The sequence below is a fragment of the Alosa pseudoharengus genome, unplaced genomic scaffold (assembly GCF_046254945.1).
Source record: "Alosa pseudoharengus isolate Yale_2024_CS ecotype anadromous, Long Island Sound unplaced genomic scaffold, YU_APseudo_1.1 YU_APseudo_1.1_scf_13, whole genome shotgun sequence".
NCBI classification, from domain to species: domain Eukaryota; kingdom Metazoa; phylum Chordata; class Actinopteri; order Clupeiformes; family Clupeidae; genus Alosa; species Alosa pseudoharengus.
In genome coordinates this window covers 25237580-25261666 of record NW_027468598.1, presented here as the reverse complement: position 1 = coordinate 25261666, position 24087 = coordinate 25237580, and the positions used below count along the sequence as shown (strand labels likewise).

Below are 24087 nucleotides of genomic sequence, written 5' to 3'. Positions count from 1 at the left end.
GAGCGCAAGAAGACCTTGATATCGCATTGGCGGTTCAAGTAATTATGCGTAATGACACATTAATTACCGAAATAATGCAACGGCATGCATGTTAAAAGCAGTTATCTGAGGGTAACGTTATAGGCAAATACTTTAAGTTTTAGGCAATGGATCATTTTCATTTCTTGCCTGGCTATTCTTTAACAGGTTGACATTTTCTCTGGGTAAAGGCGCTAAAATCAGTGTCATTTCACATGGTCTTCGAAGAGGCAACCCCTCAAGTCGGTTTAGGCTAGACTACATGCCTGTCAAAAACCTATTGGCTGTGACTGTGTGGTTGGCAATTACATACACCAAGCAGTCGTGATAGTCTCGACCGAGCTGCATCATACTCAATCAGACCATCGCCGTTAAAAGGGATGGGGAGCTGCACACTCGCGTCAGTTGTGAGCTAAGGCGGAGAGCGAGAAAAGATAGGGCAGCCTAGACTACACAAAGAGGTTTGGGAGAATGCACGAGAACCACGAAGACACAGCTCCCTGTAACATCATAGGCTATTAGAATCCCAAAATTAGCGTAGGCTATTTTATCACCAGAAAGCCATCAACGTTATGTTATGCTGAAGGGATTTTGCGTATGGGCTGGACCAGAAATACCTCGCAATTCAACCATAGCAATAAAAAAAGCTTTTCGACCATTTTAAAAAGTGATTAATCTGTGCAGTCGACCAAGCTGAGAAACCAATTGGGAGCAATCGACAAACTATGCACCGAAGATGATCTCCACTAAGCAAAGTCCGGACAACAGTCGCTACCCTCTGCACTACCTGGTGTGGCACAACAAACACCGGCAGCTGGAGAAAGAGCTATCAGCCGGCGAGCAGGTGAGCACAGGCGCGGAGCGAGCATCTACCAGTCGATGGTTGTATCCTAATAGTTGGCTCATGGGTGGGTCATGTCTGACAGGACGGGAAGGTGTGCTATGCTACCGTGTATGGAGGAGCATTTAGCCCCAAATTATTTTCAAGTGATGTTCGAAGTAGCCAAGTCTGACATATCGACAAGTTTCTGCCTATTTCCCAGCAGTTACGGCAGGTCTGTTCAGAATCGACTTGGTATCATTGTGGAGACTCCGTCGATTTCTTGTACATCACTTTCTACCCATTTGTGTAGGCGAGATACTTGCAAAATTCTTCTTTGTAGGCCTATGTAATTGTGGCAATTGCAGCACCCACAATTGCGATGTGGCCATTGTGTCATTAATTCTGCAGACTAGGCTCTCTGAATTCAACCATCTCCACCAGTACCCACCCTGTTCATTCAATCATTGTTTGATTAACATGGGTTAGGCTACGCTGCAGTGTTGTTATGCCAGGATACCTGTCAGCGTTGCGACACAAAATGTCAGACTAGTGACAGTTGTATTTGTACAGAACGTGCAATAGCGACTTCAAGGTTTAGGCTAATAACGAAGTTATCTTTAACAGTGTTGTTATCCTAAATAGTGACAGTGAAAGGCGCGTTGGGATGCAGCCATCCAGGCTATATCACTAGGTAGGCTACTTTTCTATAAAGGTTATGTTGTCATGCACAATAGGCTACCGAGTCAGTCAGTATTACAAAAGCTAGGCAGATGGGTATATCTTTTAAAAAAAATAAGCCACAGGACAGACTAGTAGGTGTACTTCATTATAGAAGCTATGCCAAACTTGGCGAGTGGAGTTTCAACACCCTGACCTGATTGCATATGCAATACCACGATATTCTGATTTTGATTAGTTTCACTGCAATGAATAGCCTACAGTATTCTATTTACTATTTATTTTGTTTACTGTTTACTACATGGAACATATTTATTCTCTGTATAATGGTCAATATCCATCCTAACCAAGTCATCAATTACACCAGTCAAGACATGAACAGCACCATGACTAGTTCAAACAATTCACACACAGGCCTAAGGCCTTATTTGTGCAACGACCTAAGTCTTACTAAACTAATTTAATAATTTAGCAAAGGTGCATTTTAGCTTAATGTGGGCAAGATCTTCTACAAACATTGATGAGTCTCCTCAATTCTCCTACATGCCACACGATAGATGTAATTCATGCATGAAAACGTTTTGATAGACTTTGCACTTTATACCTGCCATTTAGAGTAGGGTTCATGATTTGTGAGAGTCTGAGTCATTGTTTGGTTGGGTCACACCTAGGCCAAATCTAGAAATACAGCTTAAATTACCATACATATGCGAGCGTAGGCTCTGACACACATGCAAGGAAGAACTTGAGAACACCAGTGAGCTTGTGGGATTGGATCTCAATCCATCTGAGTGTCATTATTGAGCTCTAAATCTGGCAGCAGCACAGTGCTTCTTCACACAGAAAGTGAAGAAAAGTCAGCCCCCCCCCCCCCAATCACACACACACACACACATCTTTCACCTTCCCATGTGCTGTTTTAAACCCTGTGATATGGGTGATAATTTCCACCCCTACCCTGTTGATTATCGGGCTCCCTCTGTCTTCCAGATTTACAGGCTGCTGACAGTGTAATCTTGCCCCTCTTTTGGCACAGATAGCATACACTCCAGTGATGAATGTATGGGCAAGAGATTCATGGTGTGAATGCTGAAGACCCGTGTCTGGCCATGGTGGAATAAGGGCGAAGATCTCTGTGGGGGATTTTGGGAGTGTGTGTGTGTGTTTGGGGGGGGGGGGGGGGGTTGATACTGTCATGATTGCTCACTTCAGGACTTAAAGAAAAGCAGAAGAGGGGAGTGAAAGGGAGAGAGGGAACACGAGGGACAGACAGAGAGAGAGAGAGAGGGCATGGTGCCAACCAGTTAAGGAAAACAAAGATGCTGCACCAGCATGCCAGGATGTGTTCTTGGTATAGGGTAACAATAAAGAGACAGACAAGCACAAAATACTGAAAGCAGAGGAAGAGCATCAGCAGCAAAAAAGAACAGACTGGGTAGAAGTGAAGAAAAAAAAGAGGTGTGCAGGAGAGAATGGAGCTCATTTTGTAGCTTGCTTTGACAGTATCATAAAACAAGAGTACAGGAACTGGGGACAGCTGACCACAAGGAAGTGAAAAGAGGAAGCAATGTGGTGGGGAGAAAAACAGCAGGGAATGGAAAGAGTGAGAGATAGAGTGATGAAAACGTAACTGTGTTACCTAGGCATACACTCATGATCAACAGCCCGCAGTCGGTGCAAAGCCCAGAAATGAGCCCTGGAAAAGCTGCTCCGACGTGAGAGAAATAGTTAGACACTGTGAGTGGTGTTTTAATGTGAAGTCAGCAGTACTGAGTAATGTGACATCATCCCAGTAGGGGATGAGGGGCTTGGGGTGGGGGTGGGGGGGGGGGTACTCAACTCCATATTTTACCAGGCATCTTGCAGAGCCTCCTACTCCTGTTTTTTCCACACTCAACTATTCTACTTTTCCCCAGTGCTCTGCACTCTTTAATTTATTCTGGCTAAAGTTTGTAAGCCCCACCACACATTCATATACACACACGCACACACACACACACACACACACACACACAAAGCTGCACTTTCCTACATTTTGGTTGCCAGTGAAACTCAATACTAATTGTAGCTGAGCCGCTTTCCTAGGCCTTGGGTAGAAGGGTGGTGTAGTGGGTAGAGATGTAGTTAACTCAAGGAAGCTTTTAGCCTTGTGTGAGTGACTGTAATACACAGTAAGTGTTTCCAAGGCTGGAAGAAAATGAGTTTCCCAAATACTACATTAGATTGTGGAAAGCAGAAGATATCTCAAGTCTATTTAATCTCATTATAGCAGAAATGTATCAATAGATGAAAACATGATAATGCCTACTGTGGTAAATGTGTCCTTAGTCATGCTTCTTGGAATGCACGGCATGAGAGCATCATGCATTTACAGTAGCTTACATATAACATTTTCTGGAATTGGCAGCTGAGCTGAGGAATACAACTTCCTCATGGGCAACAGAGGCTCCATTTCAATACTTAGCATGGGTGTTTGTTTTAAAGGTCTTACTAGGTTCCCCCCCATTTAAATTTGATTATGCAAAACTGGTCTGTCCTCATGTAGAGAACAACGCAAAGAAGTCTGAACAATGCTGTGGATTTACCCTGTCTTGACAGACATTTGGCTTGATGGAATTCATTTTTGGTTCTTTTGTAACATTACTTCCCTAGAAACTGTCTTATCTCTTTGCAGCAGCTGTAATGGGATGCCATTGGTCAGAGAATCAGAGCACTGATGCCGTCATAGAATACTGTATCAATAGCAGAAAGCAAGTCAGTTGGATAGTGATGCAGCCAAGTTGCCACAGGATGTACAGTATGTTAATGAACAAAACCTTGAAATCATTGCTATAATACATTTGTTTTTGTTGAACCTCCCTTTGAGAAATATCCTGATTGTTGCAACCAGAATTCACTTAAAGCCACAGCATGACTGGATGTACTTTAGTTCAAGCCAAAACCAACATATACCTACGTATTAAACAACCTGAGAGCTATGGCTTACCCAGGTCACTTCAGGAGTACTCCTGATCTAAAAACAACTTGTCACTCTTGAAACAGTAGATACTTGGTGCAGTGTTCTTTCAGAGATCAGCGGTTATTCCTGAAGTTACCTGGACAAGCCAATAACCTCACTCTGTAGTACCTTCCTCTGGGCAGCATAACAAAAAGTGTTTCCCCTCAGAGATTTCTCAGTGTTGGCTCTTAACTAATCACAATCTCAGAGGAGCTAAAAGATTGGATGTGAGCTTTCTGGACACCAGTCAAACACCCCAGCACAACCAAAGGGCTGCTATACATCAGAGGAGGGAGAGGACCATAGAGCACTGATGTTGATGGGTAGATGCTGATTGGTTAGCAGGCCTTGCACACTGAGGCTTTTAGAAGTTGCCCTCTCTCCTATGGGACCTGACCTCACACCTTGTCATGTCATCACTCAGCTCACATGGCTTGCTGCTCCATTCCCAAGAGTTCTAGTCTGTTAGCACAGTGGTTCTTAAACTTTTTGTCTGGCGACCCCACAAAAAAGTATGGCGAGGTCTGGCGACCCCACTTTCCCCAAACCCATTCTAAGTCCTTACTCAAATACCCCCCTCAAACGTTAACAACTAAATCAAGCAAAAACTAGAAAGCAAAGTCATTTGTTTTATTTACTCCATATGAACAAGAACCGAGAAAACCAAACAATCACGATTAAACAAGTGTAGGCTGCCGCCATATCAGATCAGAGCGCTATGAGCGTAGCGCGCGCCATGGGCGGATTATTAACTTTCGGTCCCCTGGGCCCAGATGTATTAAGGGCCCCCCACTAATTGTCGTATATGTGGGAGGGGGTTTTGGGGGTCCTCCCCCAGAAATGTTTTAATTTGTTTGATGTGATTTCCTGTATTCTGGTGCATTTTGGGGATGGCCAATACTAAATTCAATCAGATTCATAGCCTACATCCTGATTTGTTGATATTGAGGCAATGATTCCATGCAAAGGCTTGAGCTTCAGGGCCCCCTGACCCCTTGGGCCCCTGGGCCTGGGCCCAGTAGGCCCGTGCAGTAATCCATCCCTGGCGCGCGCACACACAAGCACGCACACACACACATGCAGCATTAAGCCTACAACGTTACATTAATTATATTTATGGCGATAACAATAACAATATTTTTTTTATTTCCCTTTTCTGGTTTACTATCTTTAACAATTTCAATGGGAAGGGTGGGCATGCTTCCGTGAACATAGCAAGTTAATTATAGGAGGAATGCTGCATACGGCGACACGGAGATTTTCCTCCACGGTGCTGAGCCGACATCTGTATTTTGCGATGTCGTTTCATTTTGACAGGTTTTAAGCTCTCATTCGCCAGAACATCGCCGCAAATCACACATTGTGCGTGGTCGAGGTTATCTTTAACTTGGCAAGTGAATGCATATTTCAGAAATTATTTCTGATAAAGCCGACGCGCCGTTTGTTCCTTTTTTTTTTCTCACCGGCCTGTAGACTTGTCCCATCTGACGATCACGGAGGAGTAGACGCACTGGTATGGCACTTCCGAGCTTTTGTTAATTTTTTTAAGTAGCCACCTGTCCATTTTGGCTAGTAGGCTACCTATGTCTTTTGTTTTGTTTTACTTAAAATAGCGGGAACAAGTTGAGTTTGCATAGTGGGAGCAGATAGTTCTATCAGCGGACCAGTAGCCCATAGACTGAACCAGATCTCTTAACTGCGTGTAAATAAGAAAAAGGCAGAAAAGGCCAATATTATTTTCCTTTGTTTCACCTAATAATAATTTCAGACTGAATACAGAAAATAATTGGCGACCCCACGAAAGTTTTTGGCGACCCCATTTGGGGGTCTAACACAGAATCACTGTGTTAGCATATATAGTATATACTGTATATAGAGAAAACCTGGGTCTCAAAATTATTCATGGAAGTATGGAAATCATTTCCTGCCAGGCTTAGTGGGTTTTACTGCAAGTGCTGAATGTGTGTTATTTATTCCTGGTGTGTATGTAAAACATACTTTTATGTACCCGTGTCAGCTCAGAAGGCAGTACCTACCTGTTATTTAACCGCATGCTTTGTCCTAAGATGCTACACAAACAAACACACACACACACACACACACGCACATATGTGCATGGATGATCGTCCTACTCCCACACACACACGCACAATTTTGGCTCACAATGAAAGATTGATGCTGGCTTAAGTAGCTGCCAGAGAACATTAGCTGAGGCAGAGAGAGTGCAGGGCCAGATGCTACAGACAGAGATGACTATCAATAATGCAGCTCCCAACCAGGAAAGCCACTGAGACTGGAGGCCATGACGGTGGGGTGGGGAGGGGGGTGGGTTGGGGCCGCTGGTGACGCTGAGGCCCTCAAGGTGTCTGTGAAGAGGAGGGACCCCCAGCATGATGTAACATTCTCATGGGTATGAGTCTTTGGGGGTGTCTGTTGGCATGGTTGCATGCATTGTGGCATGTGTCAGTTTAGCATTGTTCACATATGACTAAGCATGTATGCCACTGTGTTAGTGGTATTACCTGTTTACACAGTGAGTGTTGTAACCAGCCCTTTATTATTTATGGCTACTGCAAGCCCATCATATTTCAGATAAAATCCACAAAAATGTCTTGCTTGACATTGGGCGCTGTCTCTGAGCATTTTCCACATTACATTGTGGCGATGGCATTATATTTTGCCTAATGTGCACACAGTGTATTGATTTGTGTGTGGATTCTGTCCATGTCTGCATTTTGGAGTTTTTTCCCCCAGCAAAGCTGTGGTCTGGTGTACAGTGCACACAGGCCGTGGCCTACTGGTTAGCGATTCGGACTTGTAACCGGAGGGTTGCCGGTTCGAACCCCGACCAGTAGGCACGGCTGAAGTGCCCTTGAGCAAGGCACCTAACCCCTCACTGCTCCCCGAGCGCCGCTGTTGTTGCAGGCAGCTCACTGCGCCGGGATTAGTGTGTGCTTCTGTTCACTGTTCACTGTGTGCTGAGTGTGTTTCACTAATTCACGGATTGGGATAAATGCAGAGACCAAATTTCCCTCACAGGATCAAAAGAGTATATATACTTACTTACTTACTTACATATGTGTAGCTGTCACTGCTTCTGAGACACTGTGACAAGTGACCCTGCCCGAGTTTGTCAGTGGTGTGTATGGAAGAGTAAGCCGGGTCATTAGAAGGGCAGTTGCTGTCAGTTTGATGCTTCCTAGACTGCTCTTCCCTTCACTGTCTTCCATCGGCGTTGGTGTGGTTTCTATTTCTTCCACTTCCCTCCAGCAGCTCTCTCCACTGCTTGTGTCAACCTCCTTACCCATGACAGACATCCAGTTTCACAGTAATCTACTATGTAGTCTACTGGGCGGTATGTTGTTTAACTGTACCATATGGGGTACAACACTGTGCCCTGACTGTCAGTGTCTCCTTCGGCTTTCATCTCTCTCTCCTGACACAGCACTTCTCTCCGGCCCGCTTTCTGGATGTTTCCGTCCCCCACCCAGCCTCCTCTGTCTCTGTGCGTCTGTGCCAGACTGTTTCTCCTTCTCCAGTGTCAGCCCCAGCAGCCAAGCTGAGAACCCCACTGGGCAGCCACAAGAGCCATCACTCAGGGACACACTATCTTGCTGCTGCTGCTGCTGCACTTCACCAGGATGCTGCTGATGCTCAGCCTCCTCAGCCACGGCTTGGAGCCCATACCTCCTCCTCCTCCTCACACTCTTTCTCTTCTTCTACAGTTGCTATAGTAATCTGCCTCCACTCACACCCACCAACTCCACACCTCCCCCCTCCTCTCTTTCTATCTCTCTCTCGCTCTCTCTCTCTCCCTCTCTCTCTCTCTCTCTCCTTTACCTCACCTCGTTCTGCCTCCCTCTGAGAATTGCGATGTTTTTCTGGCGTTGTTTGGCCACTGGGAGCGAGGGCCCCAGTTGCTGGCAGGCGGGCGCACGGCAGGCTGCTGGCGTGGCTAACGAGGCTGCTTCATTAGCGCGGAGGGGCCCGGGTGCCGGGGGAGGGGAGGTGTGCGGTGCGGTGCGGAGTGGAGAGAGAGACGGCTGGGGAGGGCAGAGGCTCCACGTGGGAGGTTGGCTCGTTCCAGTAGCAAAACAACACTCCAGCTGCTGCCTCATATTCAGCATGGGCTGTACTAAGCGCACATGCAGCGTAGGTCCATTGCACTATGTCTTGCGCTTGAGATGCTCTGTTGTGTGTGTGAGTCTGTGTGTGTGTGTGTGTGTGTGTGTGTCTGTACTGTGGGTGTGTTTATCTTTGGGTGCTGGTAGTAGGAAAGCACACCATTAGTGCAATTCCGTAGACAGTACATTATGGTCATGTATGTTCACACTTGTGTAATGCGTATGCATCTGGTATCATTGGCAATATGTTGAAATCCAGCACAGATACCAAGCCAGAGTCCATATATATATACATATATTTATTTAATTATTTAATCAAAGTAAAGCCAACATCAGATTTACCAGCTCAAGACAACTTGTGACTGACTCCTAATGAGGTCTACTCGAAAAGGATGTCAGATTTAACGCCTCTGGCTGCGCTCTTGCCAACTTCAGTTGCTGAAGCTGTCACACCTCTCAGTTCCAAATTGCTGTGGGCAACTAATTACTCTTGCTTCGTAACTTTTCACAGGGTCAGCTGCCTTGCATGCAGAGGCAGGACAGATCACACAGCTGCTTGCCAAAAAGGCATGCAGGTTTATGACCTAGAGCAACTTTGGGTTACTGTTAATTAGATTAGTGAAACAGATCAACTCATTATCAGCAAAGTCATTCATCTAAACTGGTAAATTTCACAAATTTCATTGTAGTATTGTTTTGTTGTAGTATTATAGTCGTTACTATGAAAACACTATCTGAATATCTGGCATATTGTAACTTGATAATTCATAGTTTATTTCCAATGTATCTATGAATTAGTACAGTGGTTTTGTATTGCTTAATTTGTAGTGTCATTTTATTCAAGAAACACCAATTTAGCTATAAATGATAATGAATTTGCTTGCTCAGCAACACCACCTACATTCAAAATCCCAGTTTAGATGGTACTCAAGGCAGTTTTTTATGGAACATGTAAGCTAAATTTAACAGGGTTATTGCTGGGAAAAGTTGATTCTCCAAGGGGAAAAAAGCCCTTGGAACTGTCCTTGACTCTGAAGTAAGCACGGAAAGTCGTGATAAGGCCATGTTGTTTTAACTAATGAGGAAGCTTCCTAAAAGAAGGGTGCCATTTACTCTGTGTATGCAAAGCACATAGATAGGAGGGACTGCAGGTTAGCAGAAATGCTAATGCTACCACCAGCCACCAATACTGCTATGGATTACAGACTATGCCCTAACAGCTAGCTGTGACCTCCAAGGAATACTTATCGAAAGTTGGAAAGAAAATAAAAAGGCACCAGCTAAGAGATAGGCTAGGTTTAATTCAGTCTAAAGTGACAGGCAAATTCACCCCTTGATGCTCTCACAGAGCCTCTCCTTTCATCAGAAACACATTCCACTGCCAACTTTCCCCTTCAAGTTCCTCTGTAAATAAACATGCACTTTTCTCATACTGATTAAGTCTGCTGCTGTTCTCCCAGCAACGTGTCATCATTATAATGGACGCCACGGCCTTATTGACAATAATGACCTTGGTTCCTGTCAGATATTATAAACAGGATGATCAATCAATGACCCTCTTTCTGCATGCTGTAATATATTTACTCATATGAGAAAGAGGGAGGGAGAGTGTGCATGTGTGTGGATCGTGAATGATTATCTCTCTATGCTCTCTATGCTGTGCTGTTTGCAATACAGGCACAAATTTTAGCTTAGTTTAAAGATCGAGACCTTACTTAAAGAACCCTGTTTCCAAGAAAATTGTGACACAGTAAAATGTAAATAAAACCAGAATTCTATTATTTGCAAATAATGTAAACCCTATAATTAGTTGAAGATAGTGATAAGACAACATATCGATTGTTGAAAAAGAAACATGTTTTTGGAAAATATATGTTCATTTTGAAGTTGATGTCAGCAACATGTGCAAAAGTTGGGGTATGTTTACCACTGTGTTGTTTCACCGCTTTTAACAACAGTCTAAATCTTCGGAAAATGAGGAAACAAGTTGCCGGAGTCTTAAGAATGTAATGTAATGTTCCATTTTTGCCAGATAGAGGATTTCAGCTGCTCATCAGTCAGGGGTCTGCATAATCGTGTTTTCATTCCTGGATGCACCCTATGTGATAGGACTGCAAGCAGGCCATTTTAGCACCTGGATTCTACTTGTATAGAACCATACTGTTGTAATATGTACAGAATACCGTAAAGTATTCAAGGTCTTCCTTGAAAAAGAGGTCGTCTGGATGACAGCATATTGTTGTTCAAAACCTGTATAGATTCAGCATTAATTGTGCTTTTCCAGATGTGCAAGCTGCCCATGCCATAGGCACAAATGCACCCTCATACCATCATAGATGCTGGCTTTTGAACTGCACTAATAATAAGTTTGACGGTCCCTTTCCTCTTTAGTGCAGAGAATGTGGAGTCCATGATTTCCTAAAAGAATGACACACAGATAAGATGGCACCATTTCTGGATCATATCTAAATATGCTTTCTTCTTTGCATGGTGGAGTCTTAACCAGCATTTGTGGATGGAGCACCAAACTGTTTTCATAGTCAATGGTTATTGGATTTTTTCCTGTGCCCCTACAATTACGACCATCCAAATGTAGTTTTTCAGCCCTGTCCGTTGTTTACACAGATTTCTCTGGATTCTCTGAAGATTTTAATGATTCTGTTACACCCTTGGGTGGCCCTGTATAGGAACGAACAAAACCCAATATTATGTGCTTTGATGATGAAATCCCCAAAGGCAGGTATTCAGGTATGGCACTGTAAATGTAAATTAAGCTCTTGTAAACCATAGATATTTGTTTTATTATGAATACACGATGAAAGAACTGAGAGACAAATCAACACACAACAGTCACCACCTTAGATATGTGAGAGAACCAAAATATGCTTGTGCTATATTAAAACCTAGCAGTCAAGGAGCAATGACTGCGTAGCCAAGTAAGAAGTGGACTGCGGTGTTTGGTGTTTTAAGCCCCCAGCATTGTCTTCCAGGCAGCGCTGCATGGAAGGCACTAGGGTTAGGTGCCTTGAAGTTGACGCTCGATGGTGTTTTAAGCTCCCACCATCGACTTCAAGGCAGCGCTGCGACCGTCGACTTCAAGGCACCTAACCTTTGCCTAACCCTAGTGCCTTCCATGCAGCTGCTTAAAACACCTTAACACAAAGTCGACGGTGGGGGCTTAGAGCTGATATGATGCAAGCTGATGACTACAGTCAATCCTCACCCACGTCACCAGTCACAAGGTGATGAGCAGTGCAGCAAGCAGTGGAACCTTTTCCCTGTGAGCTTTAAATAGAGCCATTTGGCCATCTAAGAGCAAACAAGATGCAATGTACTTGTGTTATATTTGTAATCGACTTTTGTAAATATTAGTAATACCTTAATGTCATCTTAAGATGTTCAAGGAGAGCAGGAATTCTTATCTTTTTCAATTAGGCAGCCATCAGCCAGCCCCAGGCAGCTTTTAGTGCACCACCTTGCAGACTGAGGTTCAGCCATTATCAGCCCACATACAGGCTCAGTGGCTGTTAGCGAGGCGCAGTTCATGCCGACTCTAGGCTCAGGGTGAAGTGTGGTAGGCCACAGACTAAAATTGTTTTTATTTTTCTAGGGATTTTTATTTTAATTATTTTAATTTATTATTATTTATTTTTTTATTTTTTTGCTTACACGCGTAACAGTCTAAGCACCTGTTTTGGGATTTGAAAGCTTGTGATTTTACCTTGACTGTTGATAGCTCTGCACAGTGATATGTGGGGAACAATTTCTTCCTAAGTAGGTACTGTAAAAATAACAAATGACTACCATTGCCCGTTTAATATACCTATACAAAGTTAATACCCCTGAAATGCCTGAAAATGACTGCAATCAAACATTTCCTGCATTCACCTTCACGGAAATAATCCAGCTAATTGACCGTCTATATTGTATAACTTCAGAGTAAGATTTCTGGGTGTGTGAAGAGAAGCATCTATATTCCCTAGTTACTGCCTAATGCTTGTAAAAGGGACCCTCACACTAATGGAAGTCCATGCCTCTACTGTTAAGCCACTTTGCATAGACATCCCTGCTAAGTAAACACATTCTGAAGATGTAAATAAAAAGACAGTGAACCATGCCTTTTGTGTAGGTAAATTCTACGTAATATAATTTGCATCGGTAGGAAAATAGAGAAAAAAAGGTCTTTATTTAGTAGCTGGCCAAATCGTTTTTTTTTTTTTTTTTTATGAAAAATAGGTTGTCGGCTAGCCTCCAAAACTCCAGGGCCTGAAAAATCACATCAAAGCCCTTGCTGTGTCTGAAGTTATACGTGGCAGATGGATTTTTAGATGCTCATCCAAACTATCTGAGTCTGTTTCCACTGTATCTGCCTGTCACTTGGAGGCAGAACTAGGTTGAGGAAGTGTGTGAGAGGCTGGAAGAGAGAAGATAAAAAAAAACCTGCCACAGAACTGAAACAGCTGACAGGCTCGTCGTCTCTCACATTGGAGGATTGGTCCTGGATGAAGTAAATTGCACTGTATCAGCCACAGTATGCCGATACACGCCTGGGCACTGGTTATCGTGTTTCTGCCCCCCAGATTCACAGTGAGCCAGCGTTGTGTCAGTCAGTCATGCGAATGGGAAGGTTTAATTAGCACCTGTCACTTCTCAGTCTCGATCTTTCTCTCTCTCTCTCACTTTGAAACTAGCACACACATTCTTAATGCCAGTTGTGCTCTGGCAATGTGATATGAATGTGAAATATTCACATTGTCTCTCCTCTCTCCATCTCCCTGTGCCCTCCCACCCTCTGACTCTAGGTGGAGGTGGAGACGCTGGACCCTCGGGGGCGCACCCCGCTGCACCTGGCCGTCACGCTTGGACACCTGGACTGCGCTCGGGTGCTCCTGCAGCACGGGGCCGACGTCAGCAAGGAGAACAGAAACGGCTGGACAGGTAGACAACGGTCACAGTGTTGTTAAGACACAGACGTCATTCTACACACCCACGGGTTTATGTGACCCGCGCCCTTGTGTAACATCAGCCTGTTTCAGAATGCAAATGTGTTTATGTGGAATTCAGCTATGTAATGTTGTTTGACCCAGTGCGTTATTTTTGCCTGTTAGCGTGCAGTGTAGTAGTGAGCTGAAACTGCTGACACTGGAGATGTGGGTTTCTCAGAGTCATACATCTATTGTCTATTTATATGGCAATCCATATGAAAACTGTAATAGCAAAATAATTTGGTCTTCTACTCTTGAAACCCATCTTAAATCAAATATAAGAGACCCACCCTAATGGTTTATATTGTATCCTCAAAGAATATAGGAGCACATAAATGAGCAAAGACGACAGGATGTAGAGATGAGAGATGTAGAGGGTCAATCATTATGGTGGCGCTCCTCTTATGAGAGCTCATCATGGCTCTCCCTCTCCCTCCCCCCCAGTGCTCCAGGAAGCCATCAGCACACGCGACCCCGAGCTGGTACGCCTGGTCCTGAGCTACCGCGACTACCAGCGCACGGCCAAGAGGCTGGCAGGGATCCCCCTCTTACTGGAGCGACTCCGTCAGGTAGTCAACAGAACCACTTCATGAAATATGGACGAGATTGCGTTGCATTAAATGTGTGTGGTTGTATTGTAGATACAGAAAGAGAGAGAGAGAGAGAGAGAGAGAGACCAGGTCATCTGGGTTGGTACAAATATTTCATGCTGGCTCATGCCCCCATTTGGACTCACTTGTGGTTAAGTGTCTCGTGGGAATGTTCGCCCAGGTTGTTGTAAAGGCCGGGCCGAGGTACCGGAGCACCAGGGTTTGGTGTTTGTCAGTCCCGGTGTGTGTGTCTCCACCTGTACCTGTTATCTTGGCCTCCTCTCCTCCCTCCTTCCCTCTCTGTCTCGCCACTGAGCGCACGCTGCTGTAGTTTTGGGTGATAGATGTGTAGCCCATCACTCATCCTCACCCAGCAGCCTCCTCACCCCCCCCCCCCCCTCTCTCCTTTTCTCTCTCTCTCTCTCTCTCTCCCTCTCTCTCTCCTCGCTGACTGTTTCCTTCTCTCTCAGTCTCTACGTCCCCCTCTCTCTCGCTTCTGTGCCGTGGTTGTATTATTAATGTCCCCTCTGGCCTGACGTCCATCTGTCACTGTCCAGCAGTTCCTGTGCGACTCACATTCAAATGGCCTCAGTCCCTATAATTCCCTGTTTGCTCTGATCTTCTGGTCTCTCTCACTCGCTCTCTCCTCCTTCTCCACCTCCTCTTCTCTTTCTCATTATTTCTCTCTGGATTTTTCTCAGGCCCCGGATTTTTATGTCGAAATGAAATGGGAGTTTACAAGCTGGGGTACGTAAAAAAAAATAATGAAAACCCTCCTCTGTATTAAATTTCATGGGACACTTCTAAATGTTTATGAGGTCTGTAGGAGTGATTTTTCCCCCCTTTTTTTCCCTTTTTCTCCTCTTCTCTCAGTCCCTCTAGTGTCTCGTATCTGCCCGAGTGATACGTACCGCGTGTGGAAGAGTGGTCAGTGTCTGCGCGTGGACACCACCCTCATGGGCTTCGATCAGATGACCTGGCAGAGGGGAAACCGCAGTTTCATCTTCCGTGGCCAAGGTGTGGTCCTCCTCCATAAACCTCCTCTAACATCCTCAACTCTTAAATCACTGCTAACTCTCATAGTCAGTTCAGGGCTTGCTAAGAATTTGGAAAATATAGTACATACTTTACGAAGAGAGAGATTGAAATGGAGATTGAAATGCCAGTAGCTGTGATGTAGCTGACAGTAGCCAGATAAACAAAAGCTGGGCTGTGTTGTGACGCATGGATGGGCAGAAACAGACATCAGATGCGATGCTGGGTTTGATCCTTGAGGTAGAGTCTTTTCTCACAGAACTTTTGAGAACAGAAAGTTTGAGTGTAGGGGTTACTTTTAAATTACCATCAAGGTTATGGGAGAACACTGGATTTCTGCTGAGGGGCGGACAGGGGACAACACCGATAGTGCTCTCAACGCTGTCCGAGTTGATTTAACACCAACCAACTGGCCTTGATTGATGAATACCCTTGGGACACCTCCTCCTGCTCCTCTCTCTCTCTCTCTCTCTCTCTCCCTTTCTTCTCTCCTCATCTGGGCTGTCGTCCCTCAGACTCCAGTGCCGTGGTGATGGAGGTGGACCACGACCGACAGCTGGTGTTCTGCGAGACGCTGTGCATGTCATCGCTGGCGTCGTCGCCGACCTCGCGGCGGGGTCCCACGGGGGCTCTGGGGCTGCTGGGGCTCGGAGCGCTGCAGCCCACCGAGGAGCAGGTGGCCGCGCGGCTCGGAGCGCCCGTGGTCACCACCCAGCTGGACACGCGCAACATCGCCTTCGAGAGGTGAGAGGCACAAGGCAAAAGGCGCGTGGAGGATGTCATAGGGTTGTTTGTGTTAAATGACCAGCCAGACCCACATTAAAATGTAGGGTCTGGGGACTCACCATTCGCAGTGCTCAGTCCGAGGGGCGGGATAATCGGTTGTCTTTCACATTCCCTCTGCATGCAATAGGATAGCGCTACAACTCATGACTCCCATGCGTTTTCCCACCAGCGGAGCTAGTTGGCTAGTTCAAATTTAGGCCAACTTAAAAAAAGCTTAACTTGTGTCACGCTGTTCGCCAACAGCAACATCCACCTTCTTTGTTTTCAAGTAGCAGGGAATTCACGCCAAACCGTTTCAACTCTGCCATCAATCATTATGTTAAGCCCGCCTAAAGACTCTATACACAATGTGATTGGCCCTATCGAAGTTTAATTTTTCCAGCTTGCAAGCCAACGGAGAGTTGCTAGACTTTGCTGCCGCTAGGGTGCGTCTAGATTTCTAGGCTACAGTACGTGTGGAGCACAGTCATGTGGATATCAATGTTAAATGTAGTCTACTGGTAAAGAGGGGAAACCAGCCTCTTAATTGTTTCATTTTTCAAAGTATGAAAGTTTGGTAAAAGTCTCCTTTGAGTGTGTTAAATGTAGTCTACTGTAATTGTTAATTTTATGAACAATAAAAATCGGCAAAAGTTTTCTTTGTACTCTGAAGGCTCTCTCACAGATGAAAGCTGGCTACCTCAAAATTGTAACCAAAAAATGATCCCTCCATTAGGGGGGTTTAAAGTAGCACATTTAGCTCTGTAAAAATGAGCAAAGAAAATCCTCAGATCCTTAGTCCAATCTCCTCCAAGTTCATGCAGCCCAAACATACAGTATTTACACACTTCTGAGAGGCAAGGGCAGTGGTGAGAAGCAATGCCGGCTGGACTCCACAGTGAGATGAACTCGTTTGAGCCGAGGCCAAAACATCCCTTGCAAATTATTTTATTATCTGCATACATCCTAGCGGTGCCAGTGCTGGGTGCCAGTAATAGACATCGCCCTCTTAGCCGAGGCACAGGGAGTGCCAACCTCAAACCACAGTGCCATCTAATCGGCTCACCCTGCGTGCGTGTGTGGCTCCCCCTCTCTCAGGAACAAGACGGGCATCCTGGGCTGGCGCAGTGAGAAGACAGAGGTGGTGAATGGGTACGAGTCAAAGGTACGAGACATCCACCCAGGTCTCTACATCTATTACTCTGTGTGTGTGTGTGTGTGTGTGTGTGTGTGTGTGTGTGTGTGTGTGTGTGTGTGTGTGTGTGTGTGTCCATCCTTGTGTGTTTCTCTGTGTGTGTGTGTGTGTGTGTGTGTGTGTGTGTGTCCATCCTTGTGTGTTTCTGTGTGTGTGTGTTTCTCTGTGTGTGTGTTTCTGTGTGTGTGTGTGTGTGTGTGTGAGAGATGTCTGCTTTGAACAGGTAGTGGATGGTGAGGTGCCAGTGACAAAAGCTGCTCAAAGTGCAGGGATGATCAAACAGCAGTTATGGAGATCAAAGGATCTCTCCCATACGTGAAATAAATAGAATATTGTTAAGTAAGACATAAACAACAACAAACATCTCACATCATCAGTCAGTGGCTGGTACTCACATTCTGTGACATAGTTCTTCTTCAGGTAGAGAGATCAAACATTTTAGCTGTTACACTCTGGTTTTACAGTATACTTTAATAGCTGTCTCTATAGCCTGACCTGAACGGCTACCTGAAAGCCTGAGCAAAACCTTAGCAGTGGCTCTCGGTGACATCGCTCATAACAGCCATCAGTCATGCAGGAGGAGAAGGGGTGGGAGTGACAGACAGGTGAAATAATAGCTTTTCTCTTCTGCACGGTGACATCACCTACTCTTAAAGGGATAGTGCACCATCAGGAGACGCTGCTGCATTATTCAGGCACAAAAACGTCACCCAGGGATTGCTTTGATCTCATCGCATTTAATCAGAGGAGTGTGTGTCTGTGCGTGTGTGTGTGTGTGTGATACGGGTCTATGCAGCTTCAAACGTTTTTTTTAATGGAAATGTGTGTGTGTGTCTGTGTGTGTGACACAGGTCTATGCAGCTTCGAACGTGGAGCTGATCACCCGGACCCGAACAGATCACCTCAGTGAACCACTCAAAGCCAAACCCAAAGGTAGACACTGCAGCCTCCCAACCCCCAACACACACACACTCACACACACACACACACATTTCCATTAAAAAACAATTATGTCTAGTTCCCTCATGCAACTCACTATACGCTGTCTGATGTAATAATGATATTGCTGTTATGTTTGTGAGCAGTTGCTATTTGTAGACCATTAGAGATGGGCCGTATTGCTTTTTCCATATGCCCTCATTTGCAAATGTTATTTCAGTACGGTGGGACCATATGCGCATAAATGCCTGCTCTCTTGAAGGCTGTGCCTCAGCTGGCGAGCCAAACGCTCTCGCTCTCCTTTCCCGTCTGAGAGCTACCCAGCAGCACCAACCAATGGCCCCGGGCAAACATTGCAGTCGTCTGTGAAGTCTGCTCTGCGCCACACACTTCAGAGCAGCACTCCTCAAACACTCAGCACAATCTTACCCACTCTCTCTCTCTCTCTATTTCCCACTCTCTCTCCCTGTTTCTCTCTCTCCCAGCTCTCTGTTTCTGTCTCCCTCTGTGTCTGCTGGCAGTTTTCTGCAGTCAGTCCCTCGTGGATTGTCCTCCCAAAGTCTTGGGTTGGTTTAACTTAAGATCCACATAAAGTCAGTCCCTCCCAATCTAGAGAAAAACCAGGTGCCTGTGAGTCTGCTCTTAGCCAGGCTGATTGTGTGTGTGTGTGTGTGTGTGTGTGTGTGTGTGTGTGTGTGTGTCTGTGCTTGCTCCTTTCGGTAATATCCACTCTCCGCTGTCGTCTTTTGTTTTTCTCTCTCCCCTCAGGCGGTAAGACGCCTCTGCAGTCCTTCCTGGGCATCGCTGAGCAGCACATGGGCCCCAACAACGGGGTGAGTGGACGCAACCCCGCTCCTCCATCTCACCTCCCGCCTCATTACACCGCTGCTTAATGTGCTCGTTAAAGCCACTGAATCACCACTCGTTCTCCCTGCTGTCAATATTTATGTGAGCGAGACTAGAAGAAACAAACTAATAAAAAAAAGCCCCCCCCCCCCCCCCCCCTCCTCCTCCAACCACTTCCTCCACCCACCACTGCCACCGCTGGTCTCTTCAGCTGGCGTCCATGTATTCAGTATCCAGTATTGATGGGTGGTTTTATTGGAAGTGTTTGTACTGTTCTCTCAGCAGCAGACCCAGATGTCCTGCTCGGTGACCAACCCCACGGCGCTGACGGCCGAGGAGTACTTCAGCCCCAGCCTGCCCCTGGGCCAGAGAGACATCGGACACCCCTGCCACCTCACCACCAAGACACAGAGGTGAGAGTCTGGACAGGTGGTGTCTGCCACATCCACCCATCAACACTCTGCACTCGTGCATCCTGTTGTGTATGAGGGCAGGTTGTCAAGTGTTACTGTGTCTGTGTCTGCAACGTGGCGTCATGGCTTTGCGTAAACATACACGCCACTTCAAAAATAGCCAACTGGTGTGTTATCTGCACACATTTTGAGCTATCTGCATGTATGTCAACGCTGCGTAGACACGCCACTTATCGTCTCACTTCCGTGTGTATGCAACACCAAGTATATGGCGGCCTCTAGGGTTAGGGTTATGGCGTTGATAAACATGCCAAAATACTATTATGCATTAGATAACACGCTAGTGGCCATTGGCGTGTCATACATACGCATTTCATTATATCAGTCTGGTGTGTTTGTGTCAAGTGTTACTACGTTCCTCCAGGTTTAAGGCGAAGCTGTGGCTCTGTGAGTCCCACCCTCTGTCCCTGGCAGACCAGGTGTCTCCCATCATTGACCTGATGGCCATCTCCAACGCCCTCTTCGCCAAGCTGAGGGACTTCATCACCCTCCGCCTCCCACCCGGCTTCCCTGTAAAGATCGGTGAGAAACACGTCCGAGTGTGAAACATTTGAGTTTCTGTGTGTGTTGTGCGTGTGTGGTGTGTGTGTCTGTCTGTCTATCCACATACAAGAGTATTTACATATCTTTCAGTGTTCTTTCTGTCTTTAGAATCTGTGTACATGTTTAAGACTTCATTGTGTGTGTATGGACAATGTGTGTGTTCATTGTCCATCCCTATGGTTGTTTTCAAGTGTGTTGTGTGTATGCTTGAGGGCGCTGAGGGCTCGGGTTGCCATGACGCACATCCCCATCTCCCCTCTCCAGAGATCCCCATCTACCACATCCTGAACGCGCGCATCACCTTTGGGAACCTGAACGGTTGCGAGGATGCAGCAATGGCCAACCGAGCCGAGGCTGAGCCCGAGGGCCAGAAGGATGGCCTCAGGACGGACACGCCGTCCCCAGGGAGCGACTGCTCCAGCGTGTCCAGCTCCAGTTCCACCAGTGAGATACCCTGCTCCGCTTTTCACATTGCTGAGTGTGTGTGTGTGTGTGTGTGTGTGTGTGTGTGTGTGTGTGTGTGTGTCTGTGTGTGTGTGTGTGTGTGTTTTGGTTACTAGTGATATGGTTGTATTTCTCTGGTTTTAAACCGTGCATAATCCTTAAAACTTTGACTGGATGTTCTCATGTCAGATATCCTGTCAGGGGCTTTTATTTTATTACGAAGCAGGATTTTGGAGTTTGGATTGCAATGGTAACTTATTCTGAACAACTAACCTACTCCCAAGAAGGTTATGTTTGAGATAACAGATCAAAATGCACTGCCATTCAATCAATTCTTAGCATCTCTTAGAAAGTAGCATCACTATTCCTGAGTTTTCAGGCCAGAGTTTTCAGAAACAGACAAAACTATTTCCCTGATGGGCATCTTTATAAAAATACCATCTCATGGCCTACTGGTTAGCACTCTGGACTTGTAACCAGAGGGTTGCCGGTTCGAACCCCGACCAGTAGGCACGGCTGAAGTGCCCTTGAGCAAGGCACCTAACCCCTCACTGCTCCCCGAGCGCCGCTGCGCCAGGATTAGTGTGTGCTTCACCTCACTGTGTGTTCACTGTGTGCTGAGTGTGTTTCACTAATTCACGCATTGGGATAAATGCAGAGACCAAATTTCCCTCACGGGATCAAAAGAGTATATATACTTCTACTTAATTTAGAGTATATATACTTCTACTTAATTTACCGGAATTCACAATTGTGATTATAGTCAGATTAACAGTCAGTGTTTTTTTCCCAAAACCATTGTTGCTAACCTGTTACCTGTAATGGTTTTGGGCACCGCGCCCCAGATTAACAAGCCTGTGAATGCACTCATAGCTGGATCGGAAAACTCTGGTTTGAGCTAAAGAGTTGATGACCACTATCATGACATTGCTTATAAATGCTCGACTGCAGTTGTTAGGGTGTGCCAAGCCAGCAAACAAACATGCCTTTGGATATGTTGACCTTTATTTGTAATATAGGCCCCTGATTACCGCATACCGCAGTGGTTTTTTTTGTTGTTGTAACAGATGGAGAGGCCATATCCATCTGTTATCTCAGTTACCAAGAAACTAAAGCAATTAAGCTGGAGTGCATTAGACTGTGTGTTTTACTGACATTCCCATCCTTCATCCCAGCAGTCAAATGATTCATGTGATACATCATCAGACGGCTGACAACAAGCTGACTGCTGTGACCCCTCATCTTAATTAATTTAATTAGTATGTGTTAATTGTTAACTGTTGTGTGTGTGTGTCTGTGTCTGTGTGTGTATGTCTGTCCGTGTGTGTGTGTGTGGGGGGGGGGGGGGTTGTATCTATATGTGTGCATGTGTGAGTGCGCCACGCATATGTGTGTGTATATGTGTGTGTGTGTGTTTGACGTGTCAGCCTCGTGTCGTGGCGGCGAGATCTCCCCGTGTGTGTTCGAGGCCCCTGCAGGCTACACAGTGCTGGGGGGGAACCAGAGGGAGAACATGCGTGAGGAGGAGGAGGACCTGCTGCAGTTCGCCATCCAGCAGAGTCTACTGGAGGCTGGCTCCGAGTACGACCAGGTCAGCATCTCTCCATCTTGGGAACTAATGATCATCAACGTCCAGCTGTGGCCATGCATTACTATGTGTTCATTCAGTTAGGATTTTACTGTTATGGTGACCTGATGTATGCATTAATTTATACTATATTCAATTTGTACATGTCACGTTCTATTCGGTTATTAAGTGATGATGCAATAATAGGCTAATAAATCTTTTTTCCGGGTCCAACGGCTTTCAGAGCCGCTCGTTTTTCTCCATAGACAGTAAAATAAACTATTTTTTTCCGCTATTCAGTGTAGCCTTTAAGGTTGTTTCCTCAACCTAATAAAATCCTATTTTTCGCGGAAGCCTGCACGTAACTCTTGATTGTATTATCTGGCTGCACAGCTATAGTAATTGCTCTGTTAGAGTTAACCGGCTTTGTTTTACCCTCAATAAAACGTAGGTGATGGTGACAAGGTTTACAACAACTGGCTGACTGCGCTAGTAAATGTTTTTTGCCCAAAAAGCTGTTGTGCCCGTGACGTCGGACTTAACAACCGAATATAGTGATGGTTCTGACCAAAGAATCTAGAGCGCTCTGCTCTAAGATCTTTGGTTCTGACTTTACCATTTCATCATGTAGGTGCACAGTAGGCTTAGCCGAATGGTCTTCCAGTGCACAAGTATTAGTGTCTGTGTGTCTACTGCTTTGCAATTCTTGGTCTGTAGCATATTTTAAGGCTCAAATCTACAGTCTTTGTGTTGAGAGACAAGTGCTCTTACAAAGAGGCCTGATGACCACCAGGTGTTGTGCTAGTGCTCCAGGTGTTGTGTGGTTTGCTACTCCACAACTCTGAGTGGCTTGCCTCTGTTCTGTTCAAATAAAGAGAAGAGGCAGTCGATGTGTAATCTGTGTACCTCGGACAAAGCTCTATAAATCCGCCCCGAGAAATGATGCATTTCTCTGTGCTTGTACCCCCCCTCCTTCTCTCTCTCTCTCTCTCTCTCTCTCTCTCCCTCTCCCTCTCTCTCTCTCTCTCTCCTCTCTCCCTCTCTCTCCTCTCTCTGGCCTTCCCTCTCCTCCTTCAGGTGACCATCTGGGAGGCTTTGACAAACAGCAAGCCCGGCACGCACCCGCTCTCCTGCGACCCCGGTCGCGTGGAAAGGTCCGCAGTCACTACCTCACTCCCCGAATTGACTCGGCGGTCCCGAGTCCCGCGCACACACGGCAGGAAGGGCACATCCTGCATGCACTCCACACAATGTAACTATTGACATGGGGGCCGCCCCGCCCCGCCTCTGCCCCCCCAGAACAGTACTGCTTATGCTGACTCTTCTCTCCGCGCCGCCAAAACTCCTAATTTCCCTCCGGATCAGCCCTGTACCGACTCCGCCGGCTTCCCTCTCTCCTCCACTGTTTGCTCTCTGTGTGCAGTGCCTGCAGTCTTTCACACACACTCTTAGTAGCTTCAGTACATCTAGCTGTCAGCATCTAGAGAAGGAGCTGTAATTCCCTGTTGGCCAACTTCAAAACCTGTCCATTATTTTTACATTCACATCAAAAACTTTCTTGCGCATTTTGAGCTTTTTAAGTTGGAAATGCCTGTCTGTCCCTTCATGTTCTATCCTTTTTCCTCCCTCTCCCCTAGCCCTCTGTCTTCCATTTGAATTATTGTCCTCCTCCCTCCCTCTCTCTCGCCCCCTCTCTTACTCCGTCCCTTTCTCCCTCTCTCTCTCTCTCTCTCTATCCCTATCCCTCTGCTCTGCAGGACGCCGCAGCACAAGCCGTGTGCCCAGGCTAGTCCACGGCGCTGCCCCGCGCCCTGCAAGCCGCCGTCGCACAGCTACGACGAGCAGCTGCGTCTGGCCATGGAGCTGTCGGCGCGCGAGCAGCAGGAGGCCGAGCTGCGCCGGCGACAGGAAGAGGAGGAGCTCCAGCGTATCATCCGGCTCTCGCTCACCGAGAAGTGAGACAGCGGGGCCACCGGTGACCTGGGCTGCTGGTGCAGGATGAGGGGAATGAGAGAATGAGAGAGAGAGAGAGAGAGAGAGAGAGAGAGGGAAGGGTGCACAGGT

The 24087-nt window shown here is 46.2% G+C and overlaps 1 protein-coding gene across 2 annotated transcripts; it reads left to right on the top strand.

Moving 5' to 3' along the window:
- The first annotated feature begins 323 nt into the window (after window positions 1–323).
- ankrd13b (ankyrin repeat domain 13B) lies at window positions 324–24032 on the top strand. Of its 2 annotated transcripts, XM_076281596.1 has the most exons (16): window positions 324–862; window positions 13444–13579; window positions 14071–14195; window positions 14918–14963; window positions 15090–15233; window positions 15767–15995; window positions 17115–17181; window positions 18063–18144; window positions 18919–18983; window positions 19279–19409; window positions 19834–19991; window positions 20277–20456; window positions 21884–22047; window positions 23101–23216; window positions 23389–23427; window positions 23814–24032. In XM_076281596.1, the coding sequence occupies exons 1-16, from the start codon at window positions 755–757 to the stop codon at window positions 23980–23982; spliced, it is 1959 nt and encodes a 652-aa protein (XP_076137711.1). In that variant the 5' UTR covers window positions 324–754; the 3' UTR covers window positions 23983–24032. The 2 variants fall into 2 exon arrangements, with proteins under 2 accessions (XP_076137711.1, XP_076137710.1); XM_076281595.1 differs by lacking the exon at window positions 23389–23427 and having other exon boundaries at window positions 23101–23177; window positions 23781–24032.
- The last annotated feature ends 55 nt before the right edge of the window (window positions 24033–24087 follow it).